General features: G+C 36.3%; 1 protein-coding gene across 2 annotated transcripts in view; it reads left to right on the top strand.

Annotated features, from left to right (window-relative positions):
• Window positions 1–18,582, top strand: part of MAP3K5 (mitogen-activated protein kinase kinase kinase 5) — a 195,075-nt gene that overhangs the window by 91,008 nt on the left and 85,485 nt on the right. For both annotated transcript variants that reach the window (XM_081829058.1, XM_081829057.1), the window contains 3 exons: window positions 8,453–8,565; window positions 14,382–14,541; window positions 16,894–17,047. In XM_081829058.1, the coding sequence (XP_081685184.1) occupies window positions 8,453–8,565; window positions 14,382–14,541; window positions 16,894–17,047 (427 nt within the window). The remainder of the gene's footprint in view (window positions 1–8,452; window positions 8,566–14,381; window positions 14,542–16,893; window positions 17,048–18,582) is intronic.

The raw sequence follows: 18,582 nt of genomic DNA, 5'->3' as shown, positions 1-18,582 counted from the left end.
AAAAAAAATTTTTGATAGTAACATGCGTCATGCTATCCAATCAAAATTTAAAAACAGATTATAAAAATAACATGATTCTCTTTATTTGGAAAAAAAAAGTCAATGAAGAGGAAAAGGACTGGAAGAAGATAGTTAGAATGTGGGGTTATTTTATTTTCTTCCTGACTTTTCTGTTATAATAAGGATCATATACAAATAAGTAGTTTGAAATGAAGAAAGGGTTTTCCCCCCATCTACAAACCAAATTAACAGTGATTTGGCACTAGTTTTCTTCTTATACTGTCCTGCTTTGTGTGTGAGTTTTTTTATGAGTGATAATTTAAGAAATATCCCTAGAGATGCAAAGCACCATGAAATTCTAATTTAATTACTTTTATGTCTCCCAGAAAGAATCACAGCTGTTATATCACAAAGCAGGAAAAATGACAGCTCAGTAGAAAGAACTTGACTTGAGCTCAGTTTCTTCTTTGATAGAAAGTAAATGCTCTTTAGCTAGAAATAATCAACTCAAGAATATTTCCTTTATTCTTGACTTTGTTGAACATCTCAGTGCAGATGCAAAAAATGAACTGTCTTTGTTATAAAGACTTTGTCACTCACCTCATAATCAAGTACTTGCCTCTTTTAGAGCTAGCTTGCAATCAGGTGACAAATACAGTTGCTAATAATAAGGCAGCCTTGAACAAAAGTCTATTGCTTTGGAAACTCGACTAAGAAGTTTGCATCTTTTCAATGTAATAATAAATTGAAGAATAAAGTATTTACTTTTTTCCAGTAAACATTTAGTACTAAAATAGGAAAAAATCAACAGTAGTGGACATAACTTCATACAGTTACTCAAATGTAGTCACTAGAATCCTCTTAAGATGTGAATATCTGGTTTCATCCTTAAGATTTCTTTATTTCATGAAGTCATCTTTAATTTAGCTTACTCACCTCTAGCCATTTTATTTCTTTATCTTTATAGATAGTTTTACACTAATAATCAGTTTATAGATTTCTTTATGTAAGGACTAATGTTCACATTCATTTATCCTCTTGCTAGTTAAATGGTGAAGTTTTCAACAACATAAAACTTCTTTGGGACATTTTTATGGGCATGTTCAGCAGTATTGCCATATCAGTCTTTTAAAAATATTAGTCTCTAATAAGATCAATCAAATATATTTTGTGACAAACACCATTCTTTCCAAGAATATATCAATACCTCTTTCTGTTGTATATAGAATATAAACTTTATCCTTGATATAAAAGCAGTTCCTCCTGCTTTTATTTCTCATAATTTTTCCTGTTTCACCCAACTCCCTTTTACTAAAAAAACAAAAACAAAACAAAAAACCAGAAAGTCATGAAAAAGGGCTTAAAAAAATTTTTTTGAACATACACCAAAGGATAGGCAGGGTGATACTGAGAAGAGGGTTCAGCTTTGGAATTGAGCAGAATTGGGTCAAGTTCCTACTCTACCACTTCTAATGTGCATGACTTAATATGTCCAGTCTTTAGTGTCCTGATCAGTAATCTTGAGAGAATCCTCTCTGCCTTAAAGAATTGTCAGAATTAGAAATATTATGCTTGAAGTGTCTAATGCAATGCTTTGTACCTAGTAGGTGCTCAGTAATGAGAGGCAGCTAATACTGGTGTGTCTGTTTGGTATTGTTTCTATTTGGTATTAATCACAGTTTTCTTGGGTGGAGAACGTCATCTGTGCTACGTCATACTATTGTTAGAAATATACTATCCCTTGGGGCGCCTGGCTCAGATGGTTAAGCGTCTGCCTTCGGCTTAGGTCATGATCCCAGGGTCCTGGGATCGAGCCCCGCATCGGGCTCCCTGCTCTGCAGGAAGCCTGCTTCTCCCTCCTCCACTCCCCCTGCTTGTGTTCCCTCTCTAGCTGTCTCTCTCTCTGTCATATATAAAAAAATAAAAATAAATAAAAAAAAAAAGAAATATACTATCCCCGTTCATAGGAAAGCCGATCTATCCCACCCACTACACCAGGTTTGGGTGTATGTCTTGGTTGATGCTCATTATCAGCAGAAGCTTTAAAAGCCATGTTGTGGTTGTGCTGTGTGTATTTTTCCTTGGTCATTTACTGGAAAAAACTGCTCCTTCAGGCTGGGTCCCAGAAGGAAAACAATGTGGAGCAGAGCTGAGCCAACCAACATAGAAATGTGGCATTAACAGGCATTGCTAGCTACTGGGATTTGCAGTTGTTTGATACCATGACACATTTACCCTAAAATGAATGATACATCACCTTCAGCTAAAATGGATGCTTTCATTCTTTTAACATCTATATGTTAACATCTATATTTTAACATTATTTTAGCATCTGTATTTTAACAATAATTTATCAAGTTTGAGTCTTAAAAAAAACCAATGAAATGATAAAAGATGTTTGGAAAATTAGCATCAAGGAACAAGAGAATACAAATATGCCCATAATAAGGATCAATGTGCTTGGTATAACTGACCTCCAAGCCAATAGGCATTTTAGTAGAGCATGAAAAAAGAATCATATGCTACTTCTTCGGAAGAAACTGTGCACTCCCTAGCCATAAATTAAAGGAATTTCTCATATAAGATGCTCTATAGACAACAGTGAAAGCTATATAAACAATATCCTTGATATTTTTATTAAATAATGAATTTCAACGACTTTAAATTGTAATGTGGTGAAGATGATATGCAGTGCACTAATTCAATGTGGTCTAAGGGTGTAGCTTTCTGGTCATATGGTTTCTATCAAAGTCAGGGTTTAGACTGCTGAAGAAAGTGAATAGATTCTTTTTTTTTTAAAGATTTTATTTATTTATTTATTTATTTATTTATTTATTTATTTGACAGAGAGATAGAGAGAGAGGACAAGTAGGCAGAGAGGCAGGCAGAGAGAGAGGGAGAAGCAGGCTCTCTGCTGAGCAGGGAGCCCGACCCGGGGCTCGATCCCAGGACCCTGGGATTACCACCTGAACCAAAGACAGCTGCTCAATGGATTGAGCCACTCATGCACCCTGAATAGATTATTTGAGTCTCCTGTGAACCACTGTCTTTATCACTTGTCTCAGCTTGGTTCTTGGTAAGAAGTGGATGCAGACTTTCTTCATTCAGCAAGTATTTCATATTCACTTGCAACATCCCAGACATCCTGATGATCCAGGCATTGGAGATTCAGTGGCCAGCAAGACTGACAGGGTCCTTGCTCTCATGGAGCTTGCACTCTATTGGGGGAGATAGATAATAGAATAAAAAGTAATTTGAGATTGTTATAAATTCTGTAATAGATATAGAATTATACAGAGTTTCATTTTTTTTCTTAAATCGTTACCATGTTTCAAGAAAATTTTCCGTTTTACCTAAGTTGCCATATTTATTGGCATAAAGTTATTCTGAATATCCTTTTACTTTTAAAGATTTTATTTTGGGGCACTTGGATGGCTCAGTCAGTTAAGCAAACATTGTCCAAACATATCTTCCTTTTTTGTTCTCTAGTTTAATTCTGTAGTGGCAAGAGAACACACTCTGCATTATTTCAGTTCTTTGAAATTTGTTGATAAGTACCTTATGGCCCAGGATATGGTGCGCTGTTGTTGGGTGTAGTGTTCCACATAAGTCAGTTAGATTAACTTGGTTAATCTTATTATTCAGATCTTCCATATCCTCATTGATATTTTTTGTCTGCTTGTTTGATCATCACTGAAAAGTGTTTTAAAATCTCCAGCTATAATCTAAATTTGTCTAATTTTTAGTTCTGTCAATTTTTGCTTTTATATGTTTTAAAGCCATATTAATAGGTATGTTTAGGATTATAAATTTTTCTTTGAATTTACCCTTTTATCATTATGAAATGTCCCTCCTATGTCTTGTAATAACTTTTGCTGTAAAATCAGTTTTGTCTGATATTAATATATAATCACAACAGGGCGCCTGGGTGGCTCAGTCGTTAGGCGTCTGCCTTCGGCTCAGGTCATGATCCCGGGGTCCCGGGATCGAGTCCCGCATCGGGCTCCCTGCTCAGCAGGAAGCCTGCTTCTCCCTCTCCCACTCCCCCTGCTTGTGTTCCTGCTCTCGCTATCTCTCTCTGTCAAATAAATAAAATCTTTAAAAAAAAAAAAAAATATAATCACAACAGACTTCTTTGGGTTAATATTTGAGTGATACATCTTGCATCATTTTATTTTTGGGAATATTTTTGGCCATTATGTCTTCAAATATTTCTTGTGTTCTGTATTCTCTCTCTCTTCTTTCTGGAGTTACAATAATACATATGTTAGACAGTTTAACTATGTCCCATATGTCTCATGCTTTGTTGTGTTTTCTCCCTTTTTTTTTCTCTCTCTCTGCTTCCATTTAGATACTTTGTATTGACCTGTTCATTTCACCACATCTGTCTTTTGTTCTGTGTGGTCTGCTATTAAACCCATACAAAGATTCTTTTTGATTCTTCTTTTTAAGATTCCAACCCCCTAATGAAATTGTTTATCTTTTTATCCCTTTTGTCCATCTTTTTCTTGATTTTTATCATATTTGTAATAATTAGTTTAAACTCCCTTGTTTATAAACTCCAACATCTGAATTATCTCTGAGTCAGCTGCTCTTGTCTATTTTTGCTCTTTTGTTTATTGGTCACATTTGGCTTTTTGCATGTCTCATAGTTATTGTATTCCATACATTTTGTATTTAAGAATTTTCAAGACTGAAGATGGTTTATTTTCTCTCTCAGAAAGTTCTCATTTTCCTTTGTTAGCCGGATAGGATAAGAAGCTGATTACTTCAAAAAATGCAATTGAGTTGGGGTGCCTGGGTAGGCCAGTTAGTTGAGCATCTGAGTCTTGGTTTTGGCTCAGGTCGTGATCTCAGGGTCCTTAGATTGAGCCCACATGGGGTTCCACACTCAGCGCGGAGTCTGTTTAAGATTCTTTCTCTCTTGGGGTGCCTGGGTGGCTCAGATGGTTAAGCGTCTGCCTTCGACTCAGGTCATGATCTCTGGGTCCTGGGCTGGAGCCCCACATCCAGCTCCCATCTGGCTCAGCAGGGAGTCTGCTTCTCCCTCTCCCTCTGCCTCTCCCCCTGCTTGTGTGCTCTCTCTGTCCCTCTCTCTCTCTCAAATGAATAAATAAAATCTTTAAAAAAAAAAAAAAAAGATTCTTTCTCCCTTACCCTCTGCCCCTCTCCCCCCCTCAAATAAATAAATAAATCTTTATAGCAAAATGCTATTGAGTTGAGTTGGTCTGGGTTTCAGTTTTAGCTGACCCAGTCTATCTTGATTTTGTCTCAGCTTTTGATTAAGAGCCAAGCAGGTCTCTATCTACTTATCCCTAAGTACTGTGGGCAATTTCATATCTGCTCTTTGAAGTTTTGAGTTTAACTCTTTGTTCTTTCACATCATACAGCTCTAAAATTTGGTAATTTTTTTTAAGGAGGAGATTGTCATATATTTGTTGCAGGCTCTGCTTGCTAAGTCCTGCCAGACTTGAGGAGATTTCACTTTGCCATCCCAGCCCTAACTTATCTCCCAGCCTCCTATACAACCCACTATTCAACAAATGTCCTGTGGCGAAAACTGGCTACATGTTTGAGGCTCCTCCAGGTTTCATTCCATCATGCCAACCCATGCAACTATCAGGAAATCCACTAGTTTCTCTTTTCCCCGGTAGAGTTTCAGAGAGGAAGTTTCTCTGCCTATGCCAAGCCCAACCCTCATCTTGTGGTCAGAATGAGCAAATGCCCCTATAGAAGACAAAGCAATTCAGCTCATCTTGGAAGGGCACTTCCCTCTCTGAAGCTTTATTTCAATGATGTTTTTAATTGTTGCTTCCGTAGATCTCCAGTGTCTATAAAAATATGTTTTCGATTATGTATCCTTTTTCCGCATAGTTGTTATAGCAGAAGTGATGGCTTCTAAATAGACTACTACATCTACTTCGAAGCTAAAGTTTTCCCCTCAGCATTGAATATTCTTCTAGAACTTAAATGGGTATATAGCTTTCAAACATTTGGAATACATTTTATTCCCTATCACATTTTATAATGTTGGAAATTTAGAGTACTTTTTTCAACTTATAACAAATATCCTTGTAACAATTTTTGATTACATATTTGAGCTTTTCCTTAGTATAATTCATAGATGTGTAATTGTGTCAACAGATATGCATAATTTTTTTAAATTTTATAATTTTGACATATATTGGCAAATTTCAACCAAGAAATACTGTACTAATTTATGCTGACAGTGTGTAAGAATTCTTAATTCCTATGAGTGGTATATTAATAATATATGACAGGATTTTATTTCTCTTGTAACATACCTACATGTTATCTTAATCGCCAGGAGAATCCAGAAGATGTTAAGACTTTCTCCTCAATACTGAAGTCATTGTCATGGAGTGCTATGAATACTAGAAAAATATAAATTATTAATTTTATTGGCATTCATATTTTGGTTAAAAACATAAAAATATATATTGTTTATGGGAACATAAAAATAGATGTAAGCCAAACTTTTCATTTTGGTTGGTTTTGGCACATAGGAAGTCCTTAGTCAATTTTTATTGATTAATTTGGGCATGTCTTGCTTTTTGCATTTTTCCTTTAATATCTTTAAGAGAAATTCCATGTTCTTTGGTTTCAGGAGAAATGAAAGAATTTATTTGTTGAAAATATTGCATATCTTGATATGAATTGGTAGAAAAGAAAGTATACAACTTCTTTCTTCTTCTATACTCTTTTTAGTGGGACCTTCTACTTGCGTCTGAACAAACACAAAAACCTTTGAGACTTACATGAGTCTAAGATTTAAAAATCATGTCTTTCCTTTATATGACTAGTTTTAAATATCAGCAGTCTGGGAGCATGTTTTTTCCATCTTAGAATTGGGAAACACCTATACTTCTGGAGAGGTAAAAATGCTTTTTGATCATCAACAGTGATGCACTTGGAAATTTTCTATTCTTCCTCCATCTCCATAATTATTTGAGCCAACTAGTTAAGATTAATACTTACTTGATTTTTGTTTCCATTCAGAGATACTTGTTCTATTTAAAAAATAAGACCGGGGGTGCCTGGGTGGCTCAGTGGGTTAAGCGTCTGACTCTTGGTTTTGACTCATGTCATGATCTCATGGGTAGTGGGATCAAGCGCTGCATCAGGCTCTGTGCTCAGCACAGAGTCTGCTTGAGATTCTCTCCCTCTGCCCCTCTCCCCACTCACACATGCGCACATGCTCTCTCTCTCTCAAATAAATGAATAAATCTTTAAAAAAAAAATTTGACTATCGTGCATTAGAAGTGACTAGTGTGCATAAATAAAAATTAAGACCCTTAAAAAGGGCACATGATATCCTTAATATCCAGAAAAATGTACTTTTTCTTTCCTTTTGAAGTTTAACTTATCATTTTAAGTTATGGAAAATTTCAAGCATGTATAAAAGCCAAGAGTATACTGTAATGCACACTGGTATGCCTGCCACCACTTTTGCTCTTCCTATCTTTTATTTTAACAGTTAATGATTTAAGTGGGAATGCCTTTATCTCGGAATTGTAATGTATTTTTTTCTATATAACCTTTTTTTTTTTTTTGTATCATCAAATGGTCATTCATTCAGTATGTAGTCCTTAAATTTTCCTTAATTTGACTTTTTAAAATAAAGACTTCATTTTTAATGTTTGTCTCAAGCAATTTCTAATGGTCACCAGGGTGTTTATTTTTTTTCTTCGTGATCCCAAATGTAATAATACTGAATATTGTTGCCTGTTAAATGACGTATGTGAGGAAATCCTTGGACAGAATCTAAGAAGTATTACCTTGAAAATACAGTGGATGTGCAAACACTGAAGTTTTTTCAAATGTCCAAGTGTTTTTCAAAGGTTGATATTTAGTTTCATGCATATTCAGAAAAGGGTTCTTATTCTCTTTGAGCCAAAATTAGTATGCACAGGCACAGTCTCTGTTTTTCTTAATTTCTTAGTGCAATTGGCATTCTTTATTTCATTTCCGCATCACACTTATGAAACTCATTGTCTCAGTGTGTTACCTAGATGGTACCCTCATTGCTTTGCGTATTTTTAAGGCTTTTTAAAAACCACTTTTAAAAATAGGTACAGAGTTCTTATTTTTTAATTACCACTGCTTACACATGTGTGTACACACACGCACGCACACACACACACACACTCTGTCACATTTCTGGTAGATTGTTGAAAAGAGGATTTTTTTAGAAGACAGAGGCTACTATGATACAGGTAAACTAAGCAGGGGAGTGCAGTGGGGCCGAGGGCAAGGAGAGGCAGTTACTTAAGCATTAAATTCTAATAGCACAGCACACTACATTCTGGGGTGAAGGCCAGTGGAATATTTTTGCTTGCTCAGGCTTTGGAGTTATGCAAACAGAAGCTATTGCACACCCAGAGTTTCATGATTGGGGAAGTAAACTTGTACATTTGTTTTTTTTTAATAGGTTCAAAAAGGCATTTGAATCTGAGCCATCACTACAGTCAGGAATTAATTACGCGGTCCTTCTCCTGGCGGCTGGGCATCAGTTTGAATCTTCCTTTGAGCTCCGGAAAGTTGGTAATTACAGCTTGATATTTTACGTGGAAATCAAGAAACTGGACCCAACTTGGTACAAAGAAAAAGAATCATCGACAGATAGACCCTTTGCTTTTTGTTACTATTTCTATAGATTTTCTATTACTGTATCTCCTTGTTTAGTGTTTCATACTAGTGTTCAGAATCCTGATATTGGGATGTCATTTGGTTTTTAGTGTATTTTGCCTGTTTCTAAAAACATCCTGGTTAATATTTATTGTTACAGCACAAATTAATATTGAAAATAGGGCTCTGCATTCAGCCCCAACTCCCAAATAAGGTAGTGTTTGGAACATCAGGAACATTTCCTATTTTAGATTTAGAGGAGGAGGTGGAAAGAAGAAGGAGAAGAAGAAGAAGAAGAAGAAGAAGAAGTAGGAGAAGACGGAGAAAAGACCTCTGATATTTTCTATTTCTGATTCTCTTACACACCTTCAAGCACTGTGATTTCAGTGGTATTGGAGGTGAAGCCTCCCAAAGCCCCCCGAGAACAGCAGATCAAGCAGATGGCAGTCTTGGCAGTGACTAGTCTCCTTAGAGACCATCTCTGAATTGTAGCCATTGATAGAATGTGCTTTTGTCCCTTTTATCTGTGGACATTGTCTCATCTGCTCACCCTTCTTTGGAATGTGAAGATTTACCGCATCTTAGTGAATAAATTTTGTGTGATTTTTTTTTTTTTTGCTTCTGGCTTTAATAATATTTTTTAAAGTTTTGCATACTGGAAAACTGTCTATGGTAGTGAGATTTTGCTCTCTCTCAGTTTCTAACCATTCTCTTTCAGGGAATCTTTCCAACTCTTGTAGAAGTCATTACTACAGACCTAGAAATATTATGCCATATTTTTCATAGAGGAAAAAAAATTGATCTTAGTGAATCTATAAATTGTAGAAGAACCTTTTCCTTTAAGATTTTTAACTGGAGACTGTTTCTGTTTAATTTTCCTTGAAGAAAAATGAGTCCTAGACTTTTTTTTTTTTACATCATTTGGGAAGGGGTTATAAAATAGCCATGTGTAATGTTCTGGGAAATCCTTGACAGCAGAGTTTGAGTATTAAATAATTTTTGAAGGGCGTCTGGGTGGCTCAGTCGTTAAGCATCTGCCTTCAGTTCAGGTCATGATCTCAGGGTCCTGGGATTGAGCCCCACACCGGGCTCCTGGCTCAGTGGGGAGCCTGCTTCTCCCTCTCCCTCTGCCTCTCCCCCTGCTCATGCTCTCTCTCTCTCTCTGTATCTCTGTGTCTCAAATGACTAAAAATAAATCTAAATAATTTGTGAAAGGGCCCAGACTAAAAGAATGATAAAATACTTGTTGCTGCTGGATTGCACTGGTATTCAATGCACAAAGCTTTATTTGAAATGATTTTTTTCAGTTGGTAAATGAAATCAGAGAAAAATGGCAATTTGTACTCAGGAATTGTGATTATAAAAAAATTTTGTATCTAAGGTTGATTTTCAAACTCTACACTAGCCAAAACTCTTTAAGTACTAGTGATCTAAAAATAATTTGTACTGCTATGTTCTTGAACTTAAGGTGAAGTTTTATTAAGGCCTCCAGATCATTACAGGAATTGACACTGATCTGCATGTGTTGATAGAGCATTAGCACAGTGGCTTGAAAATGTACCTACTCTAAATTCTCACTTTTAAGTTAAATATAGGTTAAAATGATCAGCACTCTGCTAAGAGAGTAGATCTCATTGCAAAAAAGAAATGATAATTATGTGATGTGATGGAAGTATTAGCTAACACCTGGTGGTAACCATTTTGCAATATGTAAGTGGATCAAAGAAACACGTTTTACACCTTAAACTTACACAATATGTCAGATTATATTATAATAAAGCTGAGGGAAAAGAAGAATGGTCAGCACTCTGAGGTTTGAGGAACTGATTAATATAACTTTGTAAAGAAAACATAACTTAATTTTTTTTTCCAAGAAGAACTCATTCATAATATATGTTAAGCAAGCAATTGGAAACATATGAAGTTGAATTTTAAATATTGGAAAGTGCAAAACATAAACAGACTTTTTAAATTTTTTATTTTTTTGACAGAGAGACAGCGAGAGAGGGAACACAAGCAGGGGGAGTGGGAGAGGGAGAAGCGGGCTTCCCGCGGAACAGGGAGCCCGATGAGGGGCTCGATCCCAAGACCCCGGGATAATGACCCTAGCCGAAGGCAGACGCTTAACGACTGAGCAACCCAGGCACCCCTAAAACATACACAGACTTAAAATGTGACTTGACAATGAATTTTTAATTCAAATTTTAGGTTTCTAAAATACCGTGACATACACTCCAAATTGTATGTCCTTTATAATTAAAATGCAATTAAAACTCACTACTTTAGATTCTACTCAATAATAAATTATACTTATCATCATAGGCTGACCTAAAGTTAATTTTTTTATGGTAAAATAGAATTAAAAGGATTTTCGAGGAAAAACAGATTAAGTAAATTGTCTAATATAATATTAATAGTATGTAATAAAAATAAGATTAATAAATAACACATTTTGCATATTTTAAAGATATACTTTTAAAAAGCATTTTTAAAATGCTCTAATCAAATTTCTCAGTAATTTATATCTTCTTCTATTCATTCTCTTGGTCCCCTGCAAATGTACAAATTAGCCTGAATTACTGAGCTCCCTTAAGTAATCAGAGTTTTTTTTTTTTTAAATAAAATCCCTTCTTCAGGTGCATTTGAAATTTTGATTTATTTATAAAAGGTAAGCAATTAAAAATTAAGATACCAAAACATAACCATAAACATATCATCTTAAGTTTAAGATCTCTAAGGTAAGACCCGATTCTTAATTCTCCTCACCTACTGTCCAAAGGCTCTCAATTCTAGTTGTGTGTGTCTGAGGTTAAGACTAACTGTTTCATGATCTGTGTTTCACTTTCCCAGTTTTTGAATAAGCATTGATATTTAGACTATTTAGAACTAGGATTTGAAAACACAGAACCACATCTTACATGTTCTTCCTATTTTCAGCTTCGCAAGACTTAAAATTAATATTCAGATGTTAGCCAAATAAAAGATGATTTTCCCATCTTCTGCGGACTTTTTCAACTATGAGACATTTTATGGGAGAGAGTCAGAATTATAGGTTTGGGTCCCCAACAATAATGATGATGTAATAAAAGAACATTATGCTTGAAATTAAGACAAACCACTATTTGAATCTCATTTTCAGGGAGCAATAAAAATGAAATCTGTATTACTGAATATGAAAGTCCATGATTCTCTAAAGATAATTCTAAAAAGGAAATCAAAACAAAAACAAAATCCATCACCAACCACAGAACAGCTCATTTGTTCTGTATGGAGGTGACCAATTTCTCAGATACTTGGAAATTATAGGGAAGAAATTAGGTACCTTCCCTTCTTTTTTAAGAGATATTATAGCTCATCTAGTTGATGAGATAGAAGCTCTTCTTAATGTATTATTCCGAAAGAAAATGTACTCTTCAAAAGAATCCTAGTTAACGAAGTAGAGAGAATGGTAAGAATGACAATGATAGTGATGTTGAAATAATGATTTTGGCAAGGATCATCAATTAAAAGTTAAATCATTAAATGAAAATGTTTATTTTTTTAAATTTCATTCAACCATATTTACCTGATACCAAAGCTCCCTCACAGATTGATTGTTAGTCACAAAGGACAAATATGCCTATACAGTCCATTCTATGTATGCCCTCCAGCGATCTGGCTCTCAGTGATCCAACCAGCAACCCTAATAGTGAGTTGGCCCAATGGTGCCTCTTCATGCGATGAGCATGGAGCAAGCAGCATCTCCTGTAAAACAGTCTCGCCAAAAATGTTTAGCCCAAATTTTAAGATCTTATATCCAGCTAATAGGAATCACAGTGACTATAAAAATAAGTCAAACAACATGAACACGTGACACATTCATGCCAAGGTCAAAGCTAAATGTCACCCTCATAATATGAACATCTGGCATACAAGAATAAACCTGAAATTTTATTTTAAAACTGTTATTGTAATTTTACAATTACACATTTTCATAGTCCCTGTTTAAATGTTTGACATGATTTGCTGCTAGATCAATCCTTGGTTCATTGTTCTGCAAGCATGACACAATAAAAAGAGCTCCTTTTCAAATGAAGTTAGTAGAAACACCCATTTTTAGTATCTCATTTTCCCTCTGCACTTTCTTCTTTCCTTTGTATTCGTTGAATTTGTTATTATACTCAGATAGGAGATCATGGACGTTGTTGCATACCTGGGTGTAATTTTTTTCATCTTATGAAATTATCAGGGAGCAAAGCCATTCTCTTTCTAACTTATGACAAAATGTGAAGGGCTCCCAAATGGGGACTTTTTCTTGAAATACTCAGGGCTGAAGTGTTATGTCATAAAAAGTAGCATAAAGTTTTTAAAGATTATTTTGTTTTATTGAAGTATAATTTTCCCCCAAAATTCATAATTCTCAGGAAATATAAAATAGAATAATTGGAAAAGATTTTTAGGGGCACCTGGGTGGCTCAGTCGGTTGAGTGTCTGACTCTTGATTTCGGCTCAGGTAGTGATCTCAGGATTGTGAGATCGAGCCCCGTGTTGAGCTCCACACTTAGCTGGGAGTCTGCTTGGGATTCTCTCTCTCTCTCTAAAAAATAAATAACATAAATCTTTTTAAAAAAATTTTCCTTAACTCCATTAATATGGAAAACAATAAGAGGATATGTCTAGTTCAAAGTGCATTTTAGAAGCTAGGGTATACATAGATAATTTAACAAAGAAATGTTAGGATGACAATTCTGAGTTTGATTGAAAAAAAAAAAAACTAGTTCAGTCCCAATAGGTCATAAATCTTAGGGATTATCTGTTTTACTAGACAGAAATTATTTGCATCTCTACTACAAAAACATGCAAGTTAACAAGTAAACTTCTCTAAGTCTGAGATCTTTAATGAATAGTAAACAGTGAGATGAACTTGCTACACTTTCCCTAGACTGTCCTCAAGTGTGGCCTGATGCCCTTGTGAGATACTGAGATGACATGTCCCACCTTTTTACCTTGTTCTCAAATCTCAGATAATTTTCCTGATACTTTACTGTTGTGAATGCTAGTGGCACTTAACAATTCTACAAGGATATATTCTCTTTAAGCAAACAAAGGATTACAAATGCAAAAATAACACCAGGCAGAGTAGAGACAAAAATTTATAATGAAATGAAAAACACCAGGAAGAATCAAAACAATGTGAGAAGAAGTTGTTGGAGGATTTAAATTACCTGACTTTCAAGTCTTGTTACAAAGCAACAGTAATCTAGACAGTGCTGTCTGTCAGTTCCCTTATTTCTTTAACTTTATAAGTATATAATTGTTTTTGCATATAAAATTATCATTAATTATTGTAGCATTTTACTCTTGCAGAATATATATACTGTATACTTTTATACTGCAACTGATAGTGTAGCATATTTCCCTTTCAAGTAACTAAAGAACCATGATATTATAAGGGAAGCAAGGTGGTTACATAACAAAATATTATCACCTTTCGATTTATGCACATGCAGTGCAAGCATACATTAAAATTCTGGAATGATATACATCAAAGTGACAGTGGCAGTTATCTTTGGATCTTCAAATTAAAGGGACTTTTTTTTTCCCACAATGAATGTGAGCCCCTTTTATAATTGAAACTTAAAGCTATTGGAATCTGAAAGGAGGAATGAAAACTCAATTTTGTTTTTAATAAAAAGTCTGCTCTGCCTGGGTGCTGTGTGTTTGTAACACTGTACTTCCTGATGATCTTCTAGGAGTGAAGCTGAGTAGCCTCCTTGGTAAAAAGGGAAACTTAGAAAAACTCCAGAGCTACTGGGAAGTTGGATTTTTTCTGGGCGCCAGTGTCCTGGCCAATGACCACATGAGAGTCATCCAAGCATCTGAAAAGCTTTTTAAACTGAAGACACCGGCATGGTAATAGTAAAGTCTTTTGTGTTTGAACAAGTACTTTTAATAAACAACTCTTATCACTTATTTCCAAATTGTTATATTTGTTGAACTGACGATTCGATGATTTTATTTGCTTATAGAATAAAATGCAGAATTTAGAGAAAAAACTGATATTCATAAATAAAATGTGTTGAATATAGGTTTTGATGACTTTGGAGGCAAGGTGATGTCTGCTTGCCTTTGGCTTAGCCTTTTCATGACGCTGAGCAACCCGCTAGCCCAAGTTGGCCAGTGGTACCCACAGGAAGCCAGATCTGACACCTGCACATCGAATTGGTAGATTCACAGATTTCCATGTCAGCCTCCCATGTTTCTGCCCCAAACATACACCCTTTGTTCTCTTTATGATCCAGTCTCAGTTTGGGGATTCTCGTGCTTGATTTTCACTTCTTTATGCTTATGGCTTATTCATACCTTTGAATGTTTCTTGTATGTGTGCATTTTTCTAATTTCAAATTGTTCTTGGAGTCCCCCCAAGTCTCATCTTTATGCATGTGGTAATTGAAGAGATGAAAGCATTTAGGACTATTTTGGAAAACAATGCTGATTTTATTATGCATCACAGGTAATGATTACTAGCTATAAAGGCTTTAAAAGATTTACCATGATACCAAGAAAGGCTCAGATTGGCTCAGAGCCTGGGCCACTGACTTGTTTTCATCAGAGGAACCACTTGAGGAGATGCTTCCCACGGTAAATCCCCATGGCTCCCCAAAGGCTTTCATCACATTCAGGTCTTCTCATTACCAAACCCTCCCCAGTGTCACACCCATAGTGATCTTTCTAAAATTTCTAAAATTCATGGCCGACCCTTCCCCGCCACCGAAATCCTTACATCGGTGGAGTTCAATGGCTCTTCACAGCATAGGGGATAAAGTCCACCTGCTTGGCTTGGTGAACAATGTTTGTCTTTAGGCACTCCAGCCTCGGATCATGTCACACACCCCCAGTTCCGTGGCTCTCTAGTCACACGGAACGGGCCAGCAACGCTCGTGTCTCGGCACACGCTGCCCAGGCCTCTTCTGGCACGCTTCTCCACCTGGGGACACTCTTAAATCACGTCTGCCCACAAACCAAACCCTGACCTAAAACCCTTCCCTGCATCCAGATAGACGCGCGTGTGTGATTAGTTCATCTCATGAAACCTGCTTTCGTGTTTCTGTCATTTTTAAATCATATTCCTACTCAGAGTGACTGACTTTCGTTAGTCATACCTCTGCGTAGTTGTAGCCCCATTGAGACGTAGGTCGCTGTGATTTGTAGCTTTTACATTTCTGTCTTATCAGCACTGTGTGCTACATAGGGACAAAGCTGTGCTCTCAGTGGGATGTCTACGGTAGGTGTTCGGCAAGGAATGAAATAAATGAACCAATCAATGCACGTGTTACAGGCAGCCTAATATGTCATTTCTTTACAATGATCATTGTGACGGGACAGAAGGGGACTGAAGCACAGGTCCAAAGAGTTCTGGTTTGGGGTGTCCCAGCTTCTGTTGACAACAGAGAAAAACATTATTTTATGCAATAGTAATGACAACTGCAAAACCATGCCTTAAGTTTCCATTCACTTACTGTTAATTTCCATGTTTATAGTTCACAAGTGCTTGCCTACCCATTATCTCGTATAATTATCTTGCTTCTCATTTTTTCCTAGCTTTTTCCTTTGAGGCACCATCTGTCTTCTTAGGTTGGAGGATATTTGTATAATATATAAGCTAAGTTGCTTCGAAGCAAAATAATAATCTCTTATGAAGGGTCTATTTAGAAAAGCTTTCTCAAGGAAGCATATTTTAAAACAAGTGCATTAACCACTCCCTTGAAGAGGATAGGCATTATTTTAAAAGGCATGTTGGCAGAAGATGTATCATCCAGTTTGAGCAATTTAAGCTCTCTATGCCTCAGTTGACTCATCTTTAAAATGGGGATAAAACAGCCTAATTTATTGGGGTGCCTGGGTGGCGCAGTCAGTTAAGCAGCCGACTCTTGGTTTCAGCTCAAGTTGTGATCTCAGGGTCCTGAGATCGAGCCCGACATCCAGCTCTGCACTCAGCGTGCAGTCTACATGAGGTTCCGTCTCCCTCTCCCTCTGCCCCTCCCACTCATGCTCTCTCTCTCTCTCCCTCTCCCTCTCTCTCTCTCAAATAAATAAATCTTTTTTTAAAAAGCCCACTTTATTGAATTTCTGTAAGATTTGAATGAGATAATGTGTACATGACATGTAACAAATAATGAATAATGTTTGGTGAATCTGAATACATAAATATTAATGTGATATTTAAACTTGCCCGTTATGTGTTTTCTGTCTTTTCATTTTTAGGTACCTCAAGTCAATTGTAGAGACAATTTTGATATATAAGCATTTTGTGAAACTGACTACCGAGCAGCCTGTGGCCAAACAGGAGCTCGTGGACTTCTGGATGGATTTCCTGGTTGAGGCCACAAAGACCGATGTTACCGTAGTTAGGTTTCCAGTGAGTACTCTTAATTTAGCTTAACTTTAGGTGCATTTCTAGTTTGTTTCTTTTATTTAAAGAACATTTTTGCACCATGATTCTAACAGGACTAGTGTTACTTTTTTAAAATAGCTTCTCAAAATCAGGGAAGTGAGATACATTTTTATGTTTTTGCCGTGGCATTTGGTGATTTCTTTCAATAAGTTGTAAAGTGTGCTTTCCAAGAAAAGATTGTCTCTTGCTTAGCCTCAGTTAGTCAACACATCGCTTAAAACCAGACATAAGGTTGCTGTTAATTCCTACTACAGTTTGGCTAACATTGACATCAATGTTGGCACCATTATTGTGGTGAAAAGTGGTGTTATGCACCTGGATTGTTATTCGATCTCCACTGCTCATTACCCATATGGGTCAGAGTTAGATGGAGTGTCCCCAGTTCCCAGTCACTTTTTACTGTGTCTTAGATCATGAGAAATGATGACTCACAGGTTCTGGTTTGCAGCTCATGTTGGCTAGATATAGATATAGATATATGTATAGTATACACACACACTTTTAAAAATAAATTGCTCATCTTCTCAGCTGGTGCCTTTCCCACCCTGATCGTTTTCAGAATACCGCCCAAAGCAGTATATGCTTTAGCATCCAATTCAAGAACCACTGAGAAGTCACTGTGTGCGCTCCTCTCTTCCCACGTCCAAGTGATGCCATAAATCTCCCTGTGTGAGCTCTCTAGTCCAATCCTCCATACTCAGGTGGTGGCAACTCTCAATTCTTTTTATAAGATCTTGTTCCCTAATTCCTGTTTATAGGATCATCTGTTTCATTTAATTAAATCCATTGCTGGCATTAACAGGCTTTCTTTACTCTTCCTTCCCCATGAAGCCTTCAGCTCAGCAGGATCTTCGGCTGAGAAGCCTTACAAACTAAAAACACTTCGTTTTCTAGCCTAGATAATGTGTAGCCTAGGAAAATGCTTGTCTCAGAATGAGCTGGCAGCGTGCCCGCAGCTGGGTCTCTGATGGTAGCAAATCCTGTGAGAGAAGACAGCACAGAACTGTCTGTATTGAGTTGACTGTTGACTTGATCGAGTAGAAAATTGGCGATGAAAGGAAACCACTCCTCCTAGCTATTCTGAGCTAATTTGAATTAGGCTAATATGAATTTGTCTGTCATACTGTGAATGTCAAAAAATAAAACCAGCAGATATTAAGAGAGAAGTTAGGAGAATATAGGTACATAGTCCAGGTGTGAGAGGCTTTCTTAAGCAAGAAAGGGACCTGTAAGCCCTAAAGGTAAATATTGACCAATTTGATTCATTAAAAATCCTAACTTTTGTTCAATAAAGAAAATCATAAACATGGCAAATGCTAGACAGGGAGAAAATATGTAGTACTAATGCAGCAAAGTTATCAATTTGCCTAATAGGCAAAGAGAAAAAAAAACCCATTATTGATAAGCAAAAGAAAAAGAAAATGGGCAAATCATATGAAAAGATAGTTAACCTCACTGGGTAGTCAAAAAAATGCAAATTAAAATGAGACACTATTGTA

This window comes from Leptonychotes weddellii, chromosome 8 (assembly GCF_054177405.1).
Source record: "Leptonychotes weddellii isolate Sample4059 chromosome 8, ASM5417740v2, whole genome shotgun sequence".
NCBI lineage: Eukaryota > Metazoa > Chordata > Mammalia > Carnivora > Phocidae > Leptonychotes > Leptonychotes weddellii.
This window is presented reverse-complemented; position numbering and strand designations above follow the sequence as displayed.